Here is a 22,212-nt window from a genome sequence, read left to right on the forward strand (position 1 = left end):
AGCACCAAGCAGCTGGGATAACGGGGAGAGTGATCTGTGTCTAACAGGATGCCCTGACTGACAGTGAGGGTGACGGAGGAGAAGGTGAGTGATGCTCTTTCTCCAGCTTTAGAGCTTGTTCTGCAGGGAGGAAAAACATTGCTGCTGTCCCCTACTTAGAAATGGGGAAGCTGAGGCAGAAGAGGCTTCAACTGTGGAAGTCTTGTATTAATTGCACCATGCTGCTCTGCCTCTCGGTGTCTCTCCTGCCCCTTAGAGACCAAAATCAGAGAGAACCAGGCAAACACATGTTCTCCTTGCACAGCAATCCTCCTGCTTGCAGCAGCCAGCTCCAGTACAAGGCAGGAGATTCGATTATCACAGCTCACAGAGGCGAGCAGCTCTCTGTTTCCAAAGGCAATGCCAGCTGCAAGCTGCACTTTACCCAGCTTAAACCCTTGGGTTTGCAGCTTCAAAGCTTCCCAGCAGCTGGTGATACTTTGCCGGGGCAGCACCTTTCCTTGCGCATGTTTGTGCCTCCCCACTGGCTGGATGTGGTCAGGGCCAGGTGGCGATGGGCTGAGTTTCCAGCAGGCAGCCAGCCTTGTGCTGGGAAGCCAATGGTTGGCTTTGGTTTACAGAGTCATGGTGAAGTCTTGCTTGAAAAATAGTGGGTAGGTTTGGCATCCTTCACCCCAGTCCTAGCTCATCCCCCTTGCAGTGCCAGATCCTTGCCTGTACTGGCAGCCAGAAGGGTGTGATGACCTGGGGCATGGTGGGATAGATCTAGTTGGAGCTGGAGCCTCCAGACTCTCGGCATGGAGCCGAGGCAGTGGTGGCAACACCAGTGGGGATGCTGACGTGCTGGGGGTGCTCGAGGCACTGACTGCATGGGTGAGTTTGGGCTCCTGCAGAACCCAAGCTTGGGCATGCTGCAGGTTTAATAGCACTTGGGGTGCTGTAGGCCTTGGCTTTGGGGTGCCCTGAAGGTACCTGGGAGTTCTCAGGTGTACTCAGGGCATTCTGTCAGCATGTGTTCCTCCACTGGGGTTTAGGCTGGGAGGGGAAGCTGAGTGGGTGCACCCCTATTTTCCTCACCGTGGGGCAGGTGCCTAGGGGCTGAGAGGACCGTGGTCCAACGCCCCAGTCTACCTCCCCTGCAGAGGAGTTTCAGAGGGGGCAAGCCCATATTCTGGGGGCTGTGGGAGCAGTAGAAGGGGTGCGAGGCTGGGAGCAGTACAGGGCTCGGGGCAGCGGGAGCGAGGCTGGGGGCTAAGGGGCGGTGCGGGTCCAAGGGCAGCAGGGGCGGCGCTCGGGGGTGGCAGCTCCGGCGCCTGGGCAAACTCCTCCCCGCCCGCCTCCACCCCCGCCGGCCGGACCCGCCTCGGTACTGCCGCTCCTCCGCTCCGGTGACTATTCTTCTTCCCATTATTTATTATTATTATTATCGCTGTTATTATTATTATTGTGACCCTCCTTCTCCTCTGGTCCTCCTCCCCCGCCAGCCGCCGCGGTGCTGCCGGCCCCGGCTCCGCTGCTGCCCTCACGGCTGCCCGCTGCTGCCCATCCCGGGCACACAGGTACGGCTCGGGCATCCCGCTGCCCTCTTCACCTCACCCTCACTTCCGCGGGCACCAGAGCTTTGCAGAGGGGTTGGCATAAAGGAAAGACTCTTGCTTGAATTTGGGGCTGCAGTGGGAAGGGGTGGTTGGGTGGGGAAGGGAGACTGCAGGCAGGACAGGTATTATATGCGGGTGGGATGCGCTGAGCATCCCGCACCCTGCTTCCAGCATCCCGGGTTCTGCACTGAGCCCCTGCACCGCAGTCTCCTGTAGGTGAAGCTGCAGGGTTCTGGTTCACTGTAAGGTCCTGACTTATTTCCTCAGGGGTAACATGGTCTAGCTTTGCCTTTTTAAAGTCACCATTGACTCTTGGGTTTGTAGGATTGTGTTTGCCCGTCTCTAAACCAAACTTCTTCACAGAGAGGTGAAGTTGTGAAAGTCCCAAGCTCAGGGGTCAAGCTTCTTGCTTGCTCAGTGGGAGTCCCAAGCCTTGCTATTCAGCAAGGACATGACAGCCCGACAGAATCCCCAACCTGGCTACCAAACCTCCCCGCGGAAATGGTGGCTGCCTTTGCTGAAGTGGAGGAAATCAAATCCTTTTGTTTATTCTGAAGGCTCTCTGTTTTATCTCTCACCGGGCTGCGGTAATTAAAGGAGACCTGTGCCTGAGTTCTTCGCCTGGCTTTTGTTTTCTCCTAAGGATTTTATTCCCTCCAAAGGGCATTTGGAAACATTTAGTGTTTTCAGCTGGATTTTGTTTGCATGCTATCGATTGTCTCTCTAGCAGAGAGGCTATCTGAGGTGTGGTGGAATATTCCACCCCAACAGAGGTTTGTACTACAGGGGATTGTTTTTTCCCTCACCCTGTTTTACCCCTAACTCATCCATGTTGCTGTTTTGGGGTACTGAGTGTACTGGGCTGCTGGTTGCCATTTGACATCACCCTGTGGAATCTGATAGTCTCTAACCTGGGCTTTGCTAGGGAAGGGGAGAAAAGGCTTTTCCTAGGAAGGGCTTTTTCACCTGTTGAAAAGCCAAGAGGGAGCAGTGACAGTAGGCTACTATTCCTGATACTAAAATCAGTGAGTATGATACCATTCCAGTGCCATCTCCACTGGGATGTGAGATCCTCTCCTGTCTCTTTCCAAAGTGCTGGATTTTAGCCTGACCACAGGCCTGAGGACAGCCAGCTCTGGAGCCCTGCTTAGGCAAGGCAGCTTGGTCCTGCTGTGCTCCAGCCCAAAAGACCCTGCACAGAGTCAGGATTTTCCACTTGGCAAACCTTCCCATCTGGAGAAGCACCAAACATCCTCCATCCATTTTGTGGGGGAGCACTTTGGGTGCATGGACTGAGAGAAGACCCAGGCAGATGCTTATTTGCTGGGAAGCATGGTCAGAGGAGCTTGACTCCCAGCTGGAGCAGGATCACCAACCTTAGCCATGGGCATGAACAGGAAAACAAGGACTGCTTCTCTTTCTGGGGTCAGCTTTGTGGTTGTGCTTCAAACCCAGCAGCCCCCAGGGCAAGCAGCAAACAGAAATAAGGTCAGGCTGTGGTGTTCCTGTTGTTCCCTCCTCTGGCTGCCTCCTCCTTCTTCCTCCAGCCCCCATCCCCACCAACCCCGATCCCTCCCAGCATCTCAGCCTGCCTGACCTTCCATGTCACCACTTTCCCACCAGGATGAAATATTTATGGAGGCTCTGTTACTCTTGTTTTCTTGAAAGCACGTTTCACACTTCATTTGCAGGAGACATTAAGAGACTTCGTGGCAGGCTTTCCTTCACACTGGGTGCATGTAATGGTACGTGCATTACCACCCCAGCTGGCCCTGATCCTGCCTGACTAGGCAGTGTGGGCTGGGCAAGGTGGAGCACTTCAGGTGATGGATGAGTCTGTATCCCCACCGTGTGATAAATCAACTGGCAAAAAAAATAGCTGCTCTGAAATCCAGGAAGGAGTTTGCCTCTGCAGAGCTGCCCCATCCATGGCCAGCTGCATTGCGACTCCTTGCCCTGGCTGGGATTTGATGGGTAAAAGGAGTGTGAGTGGTACCATAAAGCAACCATGGGGGAGACTTTCCCATGGCTTTATGGAAAAGTCACTTCTGGATCTGATCCTGGAGTGACTCCATTTGGATTTACCCCAAACAGTGTGGTTGTGTGCTGTGCCCATGTGTCAGCCCAGAGCATTGCATGACTCTGACTTGCCCTGGGGCTGTGCAGCCCTGGGGCTGTCCCAGAAGGAGAAATGGTTGTTGGCAGGGAGAACAGAGCTGCAGCTGGGGACTTGTGCCTTTCCCATGGGATGACTGTCCCCAGGCAGGTTGTCCTCCCATGGCACAGGGTTGGGATCGTTGCAGGTACTGTGAGCATCCCAATCATGGAGCAGGAAAGCAGACCCATGGCTTTCCCATGCCTGCCTCAGGCAGGTTCCAGGGTGGAGAAAGCAGCAGGTCAATAACTGATCTGCTCTGCTCATGATGGTGAGCAAAGAGGGACGGGTTTCCCAGTGTTTGTCCCGATGATGGGGATCCCAGGGGGTCAGGATGGCTCTAAGCTCCCATCCCCATGGGTGTCACTGGGTCTGCATCCCACGGCAAAGCATGAAGTACATAGGCAGAGGCAACTGAGACACTCAGGAAAGAATAGGAGGCTCCTCATGAGTGTTGTCAGCAGCAAGGGGGTACCTGAGCTGCAGATAGTGAGGTTTTAGGCTGTTTCCCCTCCAAGCTGGCAGTTTTTTCAGCATGGTCTCTTTGTTCTCACCCACCCAGGGTACCCCTGAGATGGGAGGGAACCCCTAAGCCCCGTTCAGCTCCCTGTCAAGGCAACCTGTGGTGGCACAAGTCCCACCCTGCTGAGCTCCCTAGTTCTTGCTATGGGGTCCTTAAAAGCACAGGGGAGTTGAAAACACCTGTGCTTAAGGATAGGATGTAGCCACCCCTGAACTAGCTGCCAGCTGGAGATGGGTAGCCAAGCTCCAGGGCAGGACACATCTCCCTGGAGCTCAGAGATGAGCAGCTAGTAGCAGCCACCACATTGGGCAGACAGAGGCAAATGAAGAGAAGAGCAGAGCCTTTTCTGTGTGTTTTTGTGTATCCTGACAATGAAGCCATACTGCTTCAGAGTGAGCACCTGGCCCCGCTGTCTGGCCCCACCAAAAAGAGACAGTCTGTCTGCCTTGTGCTTTCGTGGAGGCTCTAAGAGCCCTCCTGACTGTAGTACTGCCACACGTGGGAGGCTTCTCTCCCTCTACTGCTGCCTGAATGCAATTAGGCTTTAATGAGTCATTAAAATAAATCTCTGTTTCTACTCCAAGCAAACATGCCTGGGAGGGGGGATGCTGACAGTCAGAGGGAGCAGCAGGTCTTGCGTCATGTGGAGGAAGAGGCTGTGCTTCCCCTCACCCTCCTCTCCAGGGCTGGACCACTGCACCTTCCATCTCCCTTTTCCATGGAAAAAAAGAACTTTTCCTATGATCTTGTTCAGGTTTGCAGGTGCTGCAGGAGTGAGGTTAAGTTATAACCTGTCCTAGGGTTAGGTTTTACCTTGAGGGTGACAGCACCCTAACAGCCTGCCCAGGGAGGTGGTGGAGTATTCTTCACTGGAGACTTTCTAAACCCTAGATGCATTCCTGCATGGCATGACCTAGGTGAACCTGCTTTAACTGGAGGATTGGACTAGACAATCTCCAGAGGTCCCTTCCAACCCCCACAATTCTGTGATTCTGTGGGGTTTTTGGAGGGTTATCTGCTCCCTGATGCTGAAGGACACCTACCTGGCTAGGAGTGGGCAGAGATGTTGTGGGCCTGCATTTTCAGCTCCTGGTTTAATAATGATGCTCATGGCTGGTGGCCATGTCCCTCTTTAACTCAGGTCTGGATGTGGCAGGCAGCTGGGGGAGATCTAAGCTGGCCCTGATGCTGGAGGAAGATGAACATCAAGCAAGTGCCAAAATATGAAAGGGAAAGTGTAGTGCATCACTAACAGACATCCACATGGTTTTCCTGGCTGTAAATGAGATTTAAAGAGAGCTTGCAAGCCAAGAGGGATGCTGCTGGCCCCTCCCCGCTTGGGCAGATGCAAGGTTCATCTTCCTTCATGTCACCCAACTGGTAAAAGGTCCAGTTATGCCTAATGATGTCTTTGTTAGTTTAATCCTTCCATGGTGGCTGGCTGGCATGCTTGCAGGCAAGCAGGAGGGCAGATACTGGCAGGATACAGAGGGATGTCCCCTGCATGTCCCCAGGGAGCAGCATCTCCCAAGGACACAGTTGCTGTTTCAGCCACTGGCCCTGTAGCACTAGCCAGGCTGTGAGAGGGCAGGAGTTAAAACCAGGCTCGAGCAGGAGAATTTGTTTTGTAGTTTATTTTAGCAAAACAGATAAATTGGGTGACGTGGAGGAACGACAGCTCTGCCCCGGCGCGACTTGGGCAGCACTGCCTGAGCGTGCCGCGCCGCGCTGGGGGCTGAAGCTGATGGGATTACAAAGGCTCCAGCCTTGGCCGGAGCTTTCCCCCTGGGCTTTGCTTTCGGGAGCAGAGCTCTCTGCCACATGGAAAGGCTTTGCACAAGCTGTGGTTCATACGTCAGGCTGGGAGGAACAGGGACAGGGCAGCAAGGGAATGGAATAGAATAGTAGAGTAGAATAGGTTGGAAAAGACCTTTGAGATCATCAAGTCCAACCTATCATCCAACACTATCTAATCAACTAAACCATGGCACCAAGCACCCCATCCTGTCTCTTCCTAAACACCTCCAGCGATGGTGACTCCACCACCTCCCTGGGCAGCCCATTCCAATGGCCAATAAGATCTGAGTGGGAGTTAGGAAACAAGGATTTTTGTGGGAATGATGGAAATGAGGTGGAGACGGTAAGAGGGCACCGATGTCTAGGGCAAGAAAGGAGATAACCAAGTGGTGCCCTGGAGGAGAAGATGTCCTGGGGCTTGTTTAAAAAAAAAAAAAAGCTAGTGAGAAACAGGATTAATGAAAAAAACTTTAGTTGGAAACTCAGAACTGTGCTCAGTCGAATCTTGGTGGGGATGCTCCAGACTGTGTCACACGGTGCCTCTGCAGGGACTTCCAATTTGCACCTGGGGTGAAGATGCATTTGAGTCTCCCTGTGTTCCCCCGTGGGATTATCCCACAGGAGAGCAGAGCAGGCACCTTCCTGTGGTGGAACAGCAAGAAAATCAAACTGAGAAGACTGTATCTCCACAGGGTGTCTTTGCAGCCCCTGAGGGACAGAAGGATCCAGTCAAGGTCTTCAACTCCATTTCCTGATGGGAAAAGCCTGCTGGTGTTAACAGAAATGGGTTCTGAAGAGGTGAAGGTGTCATCTTGGACCAATGAGGGTGATGGGGGAATACCTTCCTGGGGCTGGGAATGAACAGCAGAGTGTCCTCAAAAGGAGGCTGGCTCCATCATGCTACCAAGGAGGGTCTCCAGGCTGCCAGATCAGGAGGATCCATCACCTGGACCTTCTGCTGCCCTGAGTCTTTGATGTGTGATGGCTGGAGGCTGGGAGCTTTGAGAGAGGTCTCTGCTGCCCCAGTTTGCTTTGCTTTGCCTTTTCCTGGGCTAGTGCTTTATCAGACAGTTAAATCAGTTGTGGGATGTCTGCACAGGTGGAAGGAGATTGCATGAACAGCACAGGTGATACTGAGGTGGAAGCAAACAACCTCTCTGTCTCCATCCTGGATCACGAGGATCCATCTGTGTGCTGTGCATAGGCGCTGCTGTGGCAGGGGGATTTAGGAGCAACACAGGGTGCAAATCAGACCCAAGTTCCCTCTGGGAGCATGTCCTCCAGGGATCCCCCATGATATGACAGGATCCAGCCTGGGTTCCAGCTCTCTGCTGGCAGTGGCCCTGGGCACAGTGCCAAGCCTTCAGCACGCCAGTGTGGTGATGTGATCCAGCGTTTTGGCCAGGCTTAGTCTCACCTGGAACATGTTCAGCATCCCAGTGCTTCACAGTCTTGCTCTGCTCCCTGAGTAGATGCTGCTACAGCAGCTGTCCATCATGGAGGGTGCTGGTGCTGGAAGGGACAGTGTCTGTGGCAGGGATGCTGGCCAGGTCCTCGTTGGCTCTGTACAGCCCACAGGAATCTGACATGCAGGATAATCTCAAAAGCCCTTCCTTCTCTGTGTGACTTGGCTTGAAACCACTAGTTTTATCCCTGGTTATTTTGGGACCATGTGTGCTTGGGCTTTGCCACAGCTTTTGGCAAGGAGCAGCTCTGGGATGCACTCTGGGTGCAGCAGCAGATAAGCCATGTAGGGGCAGGGCCAGGGACATGGGCTGCCCATGCCTGATGCTATCCCTGTGACTGGGGCTGCACATCACTGCTTTCTGGGGCTGCTGGGCCGGTCCTGAACTGGCCAAGCAAATACATCAGGTAGAAGATAGGTGAAGGGACAAAAAGGGAGGTCTCACTTTCCTGCCCTGGGTTTTAATCTGTCCTGTGATGGGAAGGTGCTGCAAAGGGGTGTGTTTATATAGGAAGTTGCCTGGAACCCAATGTAGTCCTGGCCGTGCCATGGGCTTTGCAGTATCATGTTGATGTGTGTGCTTGGAGGACACAGCACAGGGTGATGGTCCTTTCCATGACCCTACACGTGGCTCCAGTTAATCCACACAGGCAGGAGAGACAGGATCTGAATAGTCACTTAAGGGGATAAAGAGCAGATGAGATGCCCAAATAATGAGATAATGGTGTAATCCGTGCCTGAGATGTCACAGGCTGCAAAGCTGCCCTTCCTCCAGAAGTGTGTGAAGTGCTGGGATGTCTCCCTGGGACAGGGATACCAATGTGTTAGCTGATTTCATGATGTGCCAGGGTTTTGTACTCTGTGGCTGGAGCTTGGAGGGGGGTTCAGTCCTGTGCGCTTGTAAAGGGGATTGCTGCCAGTGGGGAAGGTCTTCTGGGCTCCTGCATGTCAGGATAAGTCCTAGCATGGGAAGGAGCAAACCTGAGTTGGCAAGAAGATGTTTTTCCAGAAGAGTTTTATGACGAGGAGAGAGGATCTCCAGGGCCTGATGGGTTGGGAACACGGTGTTAACAGCAGGAGAGCAGCCGTCTGTGCCCACCCAGGAGCTGGGGTCCGGCTGGTGGCTTCCACCCTTGAAGTGATTTGATTTATGTTAATTGCAGTTAACATCTTGCCTTGTCCACAAAGTCTTTGCAAGAAATGAGCTGGTTTCAACACCCTGCTGGTTATTTCTCCTTTCCCTTCACTCAGCTGGAGCGGAGCTGGGAGGAGGCAGTGGGGAGCTGGTGCGGGTGGTGGAGGAAACCCAAGGGCAGGCTTGCAGCAGGGCATGGGGTTTTCAGTTCTGATGACTGACTGCAAATCTCTGGAGCCTCAGCTGGGTGACAGCATCACCTCTGTGACCTGGCTGTCCTTGCAGTGGCTGGGAATAAGGAAGGCAACTATTGGCTTCAGTTTTCTTTGCAAAACTGCTGGGCCAAACCCCATGCAGTTCAAGGCACCAAAGAGTCACAGCATGAAGAAGCCTCGGGTAGGAAATGGGTTCCATAAAATAGTCTTTCTGCTGGAGTCACCACCCCTGGAGGTATTTAAAAGGTGCTTGGATGTGGTGCTGGGAGATGAGGTTTAATGGTAGTAGCTTAGCTTCAGTAGGTGGGATTGTGAGCTCTAGGCAAGTAGTTGACCTTGATGATCTCAGAGGTCTCTTCCAACCTCAAAGGTTCTACGATTCTAACTCAAACAGAACTGGGGCAGAACCAGTCACAGAATCCAGCACCACTCCCTGTGCTGTTATTGCTGCAGGAGGGAGCTGGGCTGCTCCAGTCACCCAGTGCCATGGGCAATTTTTATGCCTTGAAAATGCTTTTTCTTCAATTACTAGCAGCATATCAAAAGTGAGAAGAGGCTGGCCCCATCCTGGCCCTCCAAAAATGATGGGGTTTAGATATGCTTACGTGCAAGGGTAAATCAAAGCAGCTGTCTATGACTTCTCCAAACATGAGGGCTGGCAGCAGATTCAGCTCTTTGGTGACCCCCCCACAGATTCATTAATTAAAAGTTTAAAGGCTTCAAGTTAACCCAGTGGTGTGGGACCTGGGCAAGAAGCCCAAAGGTAAGTGCTGGGGCCGGAGGGGTACTGCTAGTGGCTGGGTGCATCCTCTTGCATCCCATGTTGCCATCATTTTTTGGATGACCTTTCATTTGGGCTCAGGTAATTTTCACAGAATCATAGAATGCATCAGGTTTGGAGGGACACTCAAAAATTGTCTTCTCCAAACCCCCCTGCAGTGGACAGGGACATCTTTAACTAGATCAGGTCGTTCAGGGCCCCATCAAGTTTAACCTTGAATGTCTCCAGGGATGGGGCCTCCACCCCCTCTCTGGGCACCCTGTTTCAGTGTTTCACTACCCTCATTGTGAATAACTCCCTCCTGACGTCTAAGGTCTCTTTGCTTCTGCTCCCTCACGCCTTGACTCACCTGCTTGCACTTTGCAGCACTGAACATCCAATGTGCAATGAGCTTGCAGGGTCTCATCTCTCCCTGTGCACCCATCCTGCCCCATGGCTGGGAAGTTCACTCTTGCTTGCGTATTCCCCACCTCGCTCAGGTGTGCAACCACAGATGAATCCCATTGGGCTGAGCCTGTGTGGGGCAGGCCACAGCCACCCAGGAGCTGCCATGTTGTTGCTGCCGTAATCTGTTTTGAAAAGGCAGCCCCTGATGCTGTTCTTTGCCAATTAAGCCCTGGGAGATGATTCTGGTAAGACAGTGGCCAGGCTAATTTACCAGGCAGACATTTCATTGAATTAGCCTGTGAGCTGCAGCACAAAACCAGGAGAGCAGAGCTTGGGCTGGGGCAGGATGCTCATGGCAAGTAGTTGTGCTCTCCTCAGGCCCAAAATCTTCTCCTGAGCTCTTGTGTTAGTGTGTGACCCTCGCTGGACAGGGGCTGAGCTGAGGGCTGGTGGGACGTGCTGGGTGAGGAAGGACAGGAGTTTCTCAGCTGGAGCTGAGAGTGCTGGCAGCTGGCAAAAACCTCCCATCGACTTGCACACCGTGCAAATCTGTGATGGACGTCATTGAAGGAGAATAAATATAGCAGCCTGCGATGCTGCTGGTTCCCAGAGTCACTTTTCAGGCTGTAACTTTGTGCTGCAAGGCAACATCAATTAAAGAAAATGTATCTCTGCAGCAAGCGGTTTTGCACGCCTGCCTGGAGTGGTTCGATCCGGCTGGGGACCCTCCCTCCACCAGCTTCTGTCCCCATCAGGGACAATGTGACACCATTGCCTGGTGCCTCCAATCTCTTCCAGAAAGCTAGTAAGAGGCAGGGAGGGTAACACAGACATGCTCATAGAAATCTGGATGTTATTCAGTGATGATTTGTGTGATGATGCATCCCCAAGCCTGCCCTTGGTTTGTAGACCTCTCTCCTGAGCCACCCAGGGTAAGCACCAAGGCCTCTGCCCAGCTTGGGATATTTAAATATTTAAACAACTCTCGACTCCCTTTTTAAACAGGAAACAGAAATGAGGCTGTGCTTCTGGCTTTGCAAGGTGGGCAAATGCCCCCTGTAATGCCTCTGCATTCCATCACAGTGCTCTCCTCAGGGCACTTCCCCCCCCTCGAAAATTATGGCCCTTTGTTGGGATGGGGTCATAGGGCTGTGAAGTGCCTGAGCCTGCAGGAAGCTGAGCCCCAAAGGTTCATTTCCCAGCAGTTTGGGATGTCTCTGTGGGGAGTGGGTGGAAAATAGCAATGGGCTGATCCCCAGTAGCAGGGAAGTGGCTGCTGGGACTGTTGTGTGGTTTTTGCAAGGGCTGGCAAAAGCTGTTGTACTCATCCTGCCCCTTTCTAGGCATAGTTAGCTTATAATTCCCAAGATCTCCATTATTACTGAGACTGGGACTCTTGCTCCTTCCATGGGAGGTGGCTGCAGAAGAGAGCTGTGGGTTAGAGAAGGCTGGTTTATAAGCACAAACTTGGATAGAAAATTAACTGCAGGTGAGCAAGATCTGAGGAGGAGTAAGGGAGGAAGCCGCTGCTTCTCTGCAAGCCTCACCTCTGAAGGGATGAGGAAAGGCAGTTTTCTGATTTGTTTTTTGGTGTGTTGGGTTTGGTTTTTTTTACATTCAGTATTTTAATAACCAGGAGCCTGGCTCCTGAAACACTGACCTCAGCAGCCTTGGAAACGGGAATGCTGGAAGTGGGACATGTGGAAGCCCAGCTGTCCTTGAGGCAATGCTGTTTGGACTAGGAGGTGACCAAGAGGCTGGTCCCTTCCTACCCAGGGTCGTTGTCTGAAGCTGCCTGCTTGCTCCAAACCTTGGGCTAATTTGATGCAGCTCTCTGAGCTGCAAATCAAATCACAGCTCCCATGAAATGAAGTTTTCTGGATGCGGATGGCTGCCTGCATCATCCATCACCACCCAGCTCGCACCGCGTCCCTCCTGGGGGTCATCAAAGGTCAATGTTTGCTTTTTTCAGCCGCCCACCGTCAGCTTTTCCCTGTTGGGGATGACACCTGGGGAGGTGAAAACTCCATCAAAGGCTTCCCAGTGACCCCCCACCAGCAGCATTTGTGTTGTGTTTCTGTGTTTCAAGGTGCAGTTTGGTAACAGGGCAGAGGAGCAGAGCGTGTCGGGGTCTATTAATAGCTCTGCATTGGATTCCCTGATGGATGGAGATATTAGTTGGGTTATGGACCTATTGATTTCTTGGGGCTTTTTTGTTCCCTTTGTTTCGTGTGTGAGAGCGACTCGAGGAGGAAATTCAATGCATGCCTGCCTCTTGGCTCCGTATGGGAACTTTCCAAGAGCTGAAAATCAATTTGTGGTGGGCTAGATCCTGCAAATCACCACAGCTGAGTGAAGAGGTGGGGGGTGAGTTCTGGGGGCAGGGAAGGTTCCCCATGGTGCACATGCAGCAGTAGGGGGCTGGAGTGGAGCTGGGCAGGTCTTGTCTGGAAGCTGCCACCTCCTTGCGTCAATTAAGGCCACGTGGCGAGTGGGTAATTAGATCTCCTTGGCTGCAACCAGCTGGCACTTGGGTCCTATCAATTAACTTTGCTCTGGACCAGGCACAAAGGGATGCAGGGGCCAGTAATGAAATGCGGTTGTGCCAGGCATCCTCGCAGGGTGGGGGAGATGGGTACACCCACTTTTTGGGTGCAAGTCTCTTGCTTTTGCAGAAATTGCAGGTTTTTGGTATGGGATTGTCCTTTCCTGGATGTTTGGGTTTACTCACCTCTGCAGCACCCACCTTTCCTGCCAGCCTTCGCCCCCAAAAAAGCCATTTATTCAGTCGTGCAGTGGAAACAGAGATGGCACCAGTGGGGATGAGGACACTGGACAGCTGCCTTGGACCGGAGGGATGAGCTGATGGTGGTGGTTTTTTTCTTTGCCCTCCCTCCCAGGGCCACCAGTGTGTCTCATGGCCATGCAGCGCTGCCTGTCCCAGCAGGCCACCCCAGGCCCAGCGTGACCACAATACCCTGCTTCTCCTTTTCTGGGTAGGTGCCTATGGGATGGTGGTGGGACATTGAGGTTTGCCTGCTCTGGAAGGGTGGGAGAGCAGACCCTTTTTCCCAGTAGCTCATAAAATGTTGTCCACTTGCATGATGATGCATCTGCCTCCTCCATAATTAATTTTAAAGAGGAAAAGGCCAAGTGCTGACTAAGCCAGGCCTTCGTGATTCATGAGCTGCTGATAGCACAGCCATGTCCTGCCGATTATTTCTCCAAGCTTGGGAGAGGCTTCCTTTCCCCACTTCAGATTAAAGCCATCATCGTCACCAGCGTCATCATCACATTACCTGCAGGACCTAAAATGCTTCTTGTACCATGGAGGCTCCTGAGGGTGCAGGCAGATGCTAAGCCCCATCCCTGTGGGATGCAGGATATGAAGCAGTGCTTCCCCAGGTCCCAAATCAAAGCACATTCTTGGGAAGCAGGGAATCGCGCAGGAGTGCCAGCAGGCCACAGCTAACTTCTCTCTCTGCCCCTTCCAGGTCCAACGCCTCCGTCACTGAACGTAAGTAGCCCTCTGGTCCTGTGGCACAGGGATGGGGGCGGGGCTACCTGGCTCATGCCAAGTCCATGTTAGGCCTGTTGGTGCCCAGCAGGCACCCAGAGTGTGTTTTTTGGGCTCAGACTGCCAGAGTTACGGAGTTCAAAAGCTCTTCTGTGGCTTTTCCTGATGGAAACCCAAGTTTGCTTCTGTGTTTCAAAGCAGAAGCTGTACTTTCTGCCAGGAGAGTGGAAATAAGCCCTTTTGGCTCAGCAAAGAGGGAAGGCACTGTGGGTAGGTCATGGAATGTTTCCCAAGCCAGGGACAGGGATGGCCATGAGGGGACATGATTCTGAATCTTGGTTGTCCTTTCAGTACGGGGAGATTGATACTGGCTGGGGCCAGAGGAACAGGGATACTGTATTTTGGGATGCCTAATGGGCATCACGTCTGTGATGCAATGCTGAAGCCATGGTAGGTGAGGTTCACGTCCCAGGGTGATGTGTGTCCCTGTGGGCCTGCCTTGCAGAGTTTGATGGAGAATCGGTCGGATGACAGCGGGAACTGTTGTTATCACCGGGGGAATCCTAGCGACGGTGATCCTACTGTGCATCATTGCTGTGCTCTGCTACTGTAGACTACAGGTAAGAGTTGTGGCCGTACCCCATCTTGCCATGAACCCCAGCAGCCTCACTGTTCTTTGGGCTGAACTGCTGCCACAAAAGAAGCCTCAAAGGGTGGTTTCTTGCCCGTGATGGACAGAGAGCTGAAACCACCTTTTCTCCCAGAGGCTGCAGAGTTTTGTCCTTTCCTCTTTCCAGCACAGGAGGACTCCCCTAAGGCTTTTGAAGCTCTGCGGCACTTGATAGTTTAGGTGTAGGCTTGGATGGGTTTGCAATACCAGACGGAGATTTTTAGGCAGTCTTTTTACCACCGCCCCCTCCTATAAATTAAATGAGAAGGCTTTCAACGACAGCTAGCTACAACCTCCTGCTCTTTAAAAGTTAATGTGAAGTCTGTGCCATGCAGCAGTGCCCCTGTGATGAAAAGCACAGCAGTTACTTGGAGGAGTTTCCAGCTGGCATGGTAAAATACCTTCCCCTTGCAAAACGCACTGGGAGTGGGGAGGACGAGTTCCTCCTGCAGCATGCTCAGGCCCAGGTTTTTTCCAGCTTCTGCTGAAGCCAATGGAGCAGAGCAGCAAAAGAGTTTCTCTGGCAGGGTAATAAGGGGAGCAGGGATATAGCAGGGCTGGCATTGAAGCTGAATCAGCCCACCAGCTGCTCCACTTCCCCTAATACAACCCCTTCCTCTTCACACAGTACTATTGCTGCAAGAAAGATGACTCCAATGAGGAAGAGGAGGAGGAGGAGGAAGAGGAAGAGCCTGACCTTCCCATGCACTCTCACCTCGGCATGTGCAATGCCTGCAACTCACGCATGGCGGACGGGCAGGGCAGCCCCACCTCGCCCCATAGCGAGCTCAACCAGCATGGGGCCCACAACTACTGCCCCACCTGCTCGCCCTACGGCTCCCCCTTTTACATCCGGACTGCCAACATGGTGCGCAATGGGGGTGAGAGGGTCACCTACACCCCCACGTGCTGCAAGGAGATGGGGCCACCCATCAGCATGGCCGCCCTGCAAAGCTACCCGGTGAGCCGCCACAGCCTCCTCCGCGAGAGCTTCCCCAACCCACGGGCTATCAGCACGGAGGTGTAGTCACCATTGCCGCTAGCACAGGGTGCCCTCAGCTGGTGCCCACTTGAGGGAATGGGGTTTTCACTTGTCTTTAGGAGGGGGTTCCTCCAGAGAGGACTCCAGAAGCCCAGCCTGAGATCAGCATGGTCCTCTTGCTGAACTGCCTGGCACAGCTAAGCTTCATGGGTGAGAAGATGAGAGAGACCTTGCAGGATGACGTTACCTGGCCACCTCCGAACCCATCATAAGTGTCATTATTACTCTACTCTCTCTCCTGAAGGGACTTGTCTAATGAGGGCTATGTACAGTACAACTTCATTTAATTACCCCAGGCTCATCCAAGTCCCCAGGCCCAGAGCGAGGCCTTTGGTGTCTCCATGCAAGCCCCACAAGGCAATGCCCACTGCCTCCATCAAACGGGGTGATGTGTGACCAGCCACCAGCTGCCACCCCTGGCAAATTCCACTGCTGAGCTGGGAATGGCAGCACTCTTGGGTGATGGGAAAGCAAAGCAAGGAGGATCTGGATCGTCCTGCTCCCCTCATACTGCATTCCTTGCTGCTAGTGGTTAGCATTTATGTTCAAGTGTAGATAGAACACCATCTCCCACCTGCTTTGGTCTTTCCACATGCTGAAGAAGTTCAAGACATGAATTTAGATCACCAGGAGGGGCAAAGTTGCTTGCAAAGCCACTCACCTACTCAAGCAGGCACAGACCAATCCTTCCACAGCTGAAGCCTCCACCTCTTCTACTCTTCACAAGCTTTCTTAGAAGAGATTTTAACTTGGACCCATAAAAATGGGAAGATTTTACTGATGGGAAGAGCTGCACTCCTAAATAACTGCAGTTTTGGTCACCTTCAGCATTCAAAGCCCTGCCCAGCCCACCCTGACAGCTCTGGACAGCCAGAGGATGGTTGGCCGCCTTAGGATGGCTTTTGCTTTCAGTAGCAACAGCAGAAACCACCTGGTCACATCCCCTCTTCTGTGGGGCCCATGACTTCCCATGGGAGAGGGATGGTTGAGGTTCCCCCTCTTTTGGAAGAAGGTGCAAGACCTGACCCTGGATTCACCAGTTCTGTAGCTGGTAACAACAGCCAGTGACTCTGCCTTTCTGCAGAAATGAATGTGGGAAAGTTCCTTCTTCCTCCATAAATGAAATTAAGGGGAAAATTACTAAAAGGACGTTTCCATCATTCACAGGCACCTCCATAGCAACCGGTGCAGGACTGCACAGCTGAGCGCTCCCCATTCACAACAGGGAGGAGGGACCTGAGTAGCAACAATCCCACAGCAGTGTGGATACTGTTAGAGGCCATGGCAGGAAATGCTTCCATACCTCTGCAATATAGAGTAGGGCTGCTTGGAAATGTGAGTGCTGAGCTGGTTGGTTGGAGTTTTTTTAACACCACTGCAATTTAGAACTCCTCCTGTGCCTCACAGGACTCAACCTCCCCATTTATGCAAAGAAGAAGTAGGTCTCAGCATAGAGGCACATGCCACACAAGCCTTGAATGTCTACATTATGGGGCAAAAGGCTAATTTACACTTTTGACCTGCTCATGCCTTGGCACCTCTGCTCCAACTACCCAAAGAAACTGAACCAGACAAATACCAAATATGTTGATGGATAAAAGACCTTGCCCCAACCCCACATTTTACACAGCCTTTTGAGCACCATCTCTGCTGTCTCTGACCCAGAAAGCCATTGTGTGTCCATCACCCTGAGACTTGGTCTAGCTGCATCTCTTTTAGAGCCTCCTTCCATTGTCCAAATAGGTATAGCAGGGTTTAAATGTCCTCTCACAGTAAGGGCACACAGGAGGAAAGATGGAAGTTAGGAGCAGCAAAGCTCTCGGGATCCCACTGACTGCTAGTCCCTAGCTCCAACTGCTTCTCATCCAGCCAACACTCCTCCCTGGAAATCTAGTCTGAAACTTGGAAAAAGTCATGGATAACTTAGTAAATCTCATCCTTTCCCACTAAAGCATCAGCTCAGCTAGGTCTCGTCCTGCTAGGAGCCATGAGAAGTGAATATGTCCCAGCTTGATCTGCCAGACAGCCCTATGATGCTGTCTCCTCAAAGGGCAGAGCCAGCTTATGCACACAGTGGCTCCCTGCATCCAACTCTACCTCTTGGCACCCAGCAAGGCTTCCCACCACAACAGCAGCATGTGCTAGGACCTCCAGAGGGTGGGAATAACACAGGGGGCTTTTGCTTCCAAGGGTTATCCTTCTGGTGAAAGGAAGGCAACTGCATCATCATCTTCATCTCATGCAAATTAAGCGTGATCTGTTGCCTGCTAACAAGGTGCCAAGGCTGGTGAGGTAGCACCAGAGTAGCTGGATGGCCAAGATGAAGGTTATCCTCATGGCCAGGAGAACACCCTGGGTCTGGCATGCCTACAGAGAAATGTATCAGTCTGAAAGGGATGGAAACAGAGGAAATGCAACTGTAGGTTAGAAAGTTCTGGGGATGGTGGAGGAACAGGACACGGCAGGGATCCCAGATTTTTTCCACTTGATTCCTCCTGTTATTATTCTCTTTGTTGCTCAGCTATGTGGGTCCAAATTCCATGTCAGAAATAAATGAGGACTTTGAAATACAAAAGAGAAGTGGTTTCTGTTCTTTGGCAGGCAACACAAAATGGGATTTATCTGGTGTCGCTTAGAAGTTGTGCTAGTGCAAGGATTTTCCTTCCCCACCCTTCCTGCTCCTGCTTTTGCTTCTCTTGTGTCCCATCTCCTCCCTTGCCTCTAGCCTAGGTACATGCATCCCAAAATGACAGTTTTAGTTTAGTTCTTTATTGTGACACAGAATTTTTCAACGTGTTTTGGAAATGGCCCTTGTAGGAGAAAATTCTGCAGGGCAGACCAGAGGGATGGCTGCTGTGGTCTGTGCCCTGCTGCATGCTGACCTCTGGGCCCCACCACCTCCAACTAGAGGTCTTCAGAGATGACAGCAGGATCAGGCTTTCCCAAGTCACTTCTCAGTAGCTTTCTAGGAACTGATGGTTGTTTGTCTTGTGTAAAATCCTCTTGGCGGAGAGGAAGCAGTGATGACTAAGTCCTAGGAACCCTCCCTTGCTGAGCAGGCTGATCTACAGGGATTGGCTCCACAGCCAAGCCAAGCCGGGTGGCTTCAAGTGGTAAAGTCTGGCTTGAGGGGCCTCTTGCCCCTGAACATGGAAGGGAAGTCCAGCCTGGCAGCACTCAGGGTGATTTGAGCCGACATGACCGGCAGCAAGCCTTCCTGTAGTACCAGTGAGAGCACAGCTTCACCTTCAGCACCAGCACGCAGTTGGCTGTCGCTTTGTCTTCACAGTCTTCCTCTGGGGAGCAGAAGCAGCCACAGAAGGGGTTAAAGTGGAGATATGCTCTCCTAGCAGAAAGATGGACAGAGCAAAGAGCTGCCAAGGGCTTCTCTCCCTCCCTGGCCTCCCAGACCTTACCTGGTGCCTCTGTGGGGCAGGGCTGGATCTGGCACGTCTGCCTGGCTTCTGGTTTGGAGGTGGGGTCACAGCCCTGTGCCAGTGCTTCCCCCTGGTAACACTTCACCTCACGCAGTCGCACTCCAGCACCACACGTCTTGCTGCACTGTCAGGATCAAGAGAGAGGAAAGGGACTGTGAGGGCAAATTTTTCTGTAGTTCCCAAGTTTCTTCTTCCAGTGAGGCCTTCTGCTCCCTGCTTTGGAATGTTCTTGAGGAGGTTTGGGCTAAAACCCACACTGATCTCAAACTTATGCTCCTTTTTTGTTGCAGGAGGAGCACCTTCCTGAGCTTGGCCTGGGGCAGGGCAAGGGAGGAGGTTGCTTTCATCTCTTTAATGCAACTCAGAGCTGGTTTGGCTTTGAGTGTTCATGCTGTGATAGAAGATGGAGAAAATGGCTGCTGCAAGACAGGACCAGCTTCCCCTGTCCTTCCATTCCCTAAACACTGATCAGTTAAAAGGGAAAGCAAGGAAGAACAGAAAGAACATTGACTCTTGGCATAGGGGAAGGGATGGCTGTATCCTGTATGCTTGCAGTGTGGTGCATGCTCTTGCTTGAGGCAATAATTCACATGCTTTTAGGTTTTCTCCAGCTTGTCTGTGCCAGTCCCCCCACCTGCTGCCTGGTCTGCAGAAGAGAAGAACTCATGGTCCCATTCAGACCTGACAGACCCTTTGGCAGACAGGCTGCTAGAAAGCCTCGGTGCAGGTCATGCTCTACCAGGCAGGATTATGAGGCTTCCTGGACCCCTTCCCCACCACCCCAAGCCCTACCTGAGACCAGGAAGTGGTGAACCACGTTGAACACGGCCTTCTGAAACAGGCAGCTTTTTCCTCAGGTTTCTGAGAGGCCTCGCAGCGCTTCTCAGGGTACTCCCTGTACACACCATTCTCCAAGCCTGCACACAAGACAAGCCGGGTCTTCATTCCGCGCCCACAGCTGGCGTCGCACTGGGAAGGAGAACAGAACAGCCAGGTAACTAACTATGCTGTAGAGTTCCAAATAAGGTGACACCCTGCTCAGAAACAAGGCACTTAATGCCTGTGCTAGCACCAGTCTAAGGGAGTTGGAGCTGCCCAAGAGCAAAGGAAACAGATTTCTTAGGGAGGAAGGACAAGAGCTGGTAATTTGTGTTTAGCCAGTACTGGGGATGCCAAGTTCACCTTGGCTGGCCTTGAGAGCAGCTACCACGAGGGACCTGGAGTAGCCAAGCTGTTTCTGTCTTATGTGTACCTATGATCTCAAAAACTATGTAGCATATTTGTGTAGCAACCTAGATCTTGAAGTACTGACAAGATTTGTGTGAGCCCAAGGGAACCAAGTTGGTGCACTGCAGGTGATTTGTGTGGACAAGCACTGCTGAGCCCAGAGCTATGTGGGCTTAGCTGGGAGGACACTCCCTCAGGACATTCCCAAGGGAAGCAGCAGGAGCCAGGATCTGATTCTGACTGATAGCCACAGAGGCAGCTGTCAGTTTGATATTGCAATGTTTTTGTGTCCTCCTTCACCACAGTACACCTGGTCTGCACTTGCCCTTAGTCATCTCATGGACTCAGAGCTGATCAGCTGAGGGAACACAGCAAAGACAAAGAAGCTGACACAGGCAAAGGTGGGGAGCTCAGCTGGTCTTTCAGAGTTCAGGTGAGTTTAGTAGCCTGCCCAGGGCTGAAAAACTGCACCGCAGTATTTCGTGTGACCCACACCATAGGCTAGAACAGAAGAGGCTTATAGGACTCCTATGGATCTCCATGTTGAATCAGTTCATGCTCATTACCAGTGCTGGAGGGAAGCTCAGCTGAATGTCAGCAAAATGAGAACTGAGATTTGGTTAGAGAGGAGTGGGCTTGGCTGCTTCTCTGATTCCCTACAAACCTTCTTCCTTAGTGTTTTGTGAATCCCTACTTTGTTATTTATTTTAGATGAAGCTGGTTTTGTTGAGGCTTTCTCTTTAGTGGTGGGACCAAAATCTTAGGAGAGGTGAGTGTAGATTCTGGACAAAGAGCTCTGCTGAGGCGGGAATTAAGAGGTAAGAGAATGAGTTCCTTAGGACATTGCTGCCCTCCAATGGAGGTCCCTGGGAAGGCAGCAAAGGCCACAAACTTTAGGGTGGTCTATAGAGTATGGTGGGACACACTAGGGCATTTCTTACTTCTTCCCTCTTTCTAAAAGAAGCTAGGACAAGGGTACAGCTCTGCGACTGGAGGCTGCACCATACAGTCTTGCTCTGCCAAGGGAACCAAGCTCCCTCCATCTCCTGTGGATATGGGGTGGGAAAGAAGGCTGAGGACACAGTCCGCCTTAGCTTTACCTGGTCCCACTCCTGCTCCACCCAGTGTGCAGGGCAGTTCTTGTCTCCACATGGATGGACAGCCAAGGGCTTGGTGGCTGGGTCACACTGCGAGTTGGAGATCACCTTGTCCTCCAGGTTGCGACACACGATGAAACGGCTCATGCGCCCCTCACCACACGAACCTGAGCACTTGGAGGAATAAAGGGCATTTAGACATATCAGAGAGCAGGAAGGTGGAGCAGTCAGGGACAGTGGTGCCAGGAGACCCAAGTCCAGAGCCTAGCCCTACTCCTGAGACTGCACCACTGGATCCCAGGGCCTTCCATTCTCCAGGTGCCATGAGCTCACCTAACAGCTAATCAGAAGTACAGATTATCCTAGCTTGTGTAGCTTAGCCTCTGCCAGAAGAGAGCAGTGGCATGACTGACGCCCTGCTCCCTCCTGCCTGCATTAGCTGCCAGGAGCAGCAGACCCTCTGGACTCACCGGGCCCCAGTCGGAAGCAGTCCAGCGGCGGTCGCAGGGTGGCCCTGTGCAGGCCTTCTCGCTGCTGGGCTTCTGGGACTCGTCACAGAGGGATGCTTCCACCGAGCAGCGCACCTCCCGCTTCATGGTCCCCTGCGTGCCACAGCGGGCCGAGCACTGCAAGAGGCAAAACAGGTCAGCCCCAGGCTCAGCAGCACAGAACATGGGGGATAAGCAAAGGTAAGGGAGGCAGCTGTGCCTCATCTTCCTCCTGTGGCACTAGGAAAGTGAGGAAAGGGCACTACCAGGGACAGGACAAGGTGGGTCTGTCTGTATCTCTGCTGCTTATTGGGTCCTAGAGCTCTAATACGCTGATGCCTGGACTGCTTTTCAAAATCATTGGGCTACTGGTCCAGTCCCAAGCAGGTTGTGGAAAGTCAAAGGGATTCTGACTGGGTTTTAGGTTTTCTGTATCTCCATGCTACTGTTTCCCCACTCATCCTTAGAATCATAGAATGGTCCTGGAAGAGGGAAGACAAAGCCTTCTGCTGGCAAGACTTTTATTTGGTCAACATCCTGCTTGAGAGAAGTGACCTTAGAAAAAAATATGTTGCAATGGCCTTTGTTAGCTGAGTAGTGCCAGAGCAAGGGGAATGTGGGTAAAGGCAGCCCTTGTTTCCCCAGCATGCAGTTAGCCAAAGGTTTCCTCAGCAGCCA

General features: G+C 52.4%; 2 protein-coding genes across 12 annotated transcripts in view; one reads left to right on the forward strand and one right to left on the reverse strand.

The window, feature by feature from the left end:
- LOC137442535 (protein FAM163A-like) lies at positions 1 to 17,837 on the forward strand. Of its 3 annotated transcripts, none has more exons than XM_068141440.1 (6): positions 1 to 84; positions 1,485 to 1,559; positions 12,957 to 13,052; positions 13,551 to 13,573; positions 14,079 to 14,193; positions 14,872 to 17,837. In XM_068141440.1, exons 5-6 carry the CDS (start codon positions 14,101 to 14,103, stop codon positions 15,268 to 15,270), a joined length of 492 nt encoding a protein of 163 aa, XP_067997541.1. In that variant the 5' UTR covers positions 1 to 84; positions 1,485 to 1,559; positions 12,957 to 13,052; positions 13,551 to 13,573; positions 14,079 to 14,100; the 3' UTR covers positions 15,271 to 17,837. The 3 variants fall into 3 exon arrangements, with proteins under 3 accessions (XP_067997541.1, XP_067997543.1, XP_067997542.1); XM_068141441.1 differs by lacking the exon at positions 1 to 84 and adding an exon at positions 1,317 to 1,388; XM_068141442.1 differs by lacking the exon at positions 1,485 to 1,559.
- Positions 17,784 to 22,212, reverse strand: part of LOC137442534 (ADAMTS-like protein 2) — a 21,661-nt gene continuing 17,232 nt past the window's right edge. For 7 of the 9 annotated variants that reach the window (XM_068141432.1, XM_068141431.1, XM_068141439.1 and 4 more), the window contains 5 exons: positions 21,517 to 21,672; positions 21,050 to 21,220; positions 19,515 to 19,691; positions 18,702 to 18,846; positions 17,784 to 18,581 (listed from right to left, as the gene is read on the reverse strand). In XM_068141432.1, coding sequence (XP_067997533.1) covers positions 18,463 to 18,581; positions 18,702 to 18,846; positions 19,515 to 19,691; positions 21,050 to 21,220; positions 21,517 to 21,672 — 768 coding nt within the window. In that variant the 3' untranslated portion in view covers positions 17,784 to 18,462. Of the gene's footprint in view, positions 18,582 to 18,701; positions 18,847 to 19,514; positions 19,692 to 21,049; positions 21,221 to 21,516; positions 21,673 to 22,212 lie in introns of those variants that run through there. The other 2 variants (XM_068141434.1, XM_068141435.1) reach the window with 2 other exon arrangements.

The sequence above is a fragment of the Melanerpes formicivorus genome, unplaced genomic scaffold (genome assembly GCF_026170545.1).
Source record: "Melanerpes formicivorus ecotype bairdi unplaced genomic scaffold, bMelFor1.0.p_v2 SCAF_7, whole genome shotgun sequence".
Lineage (NCBI taxonomy): Eukaryota > Metazoa > Chordata > Aves > Piciformes > Picidae > Melanerpes > Melanerpes formicivorus.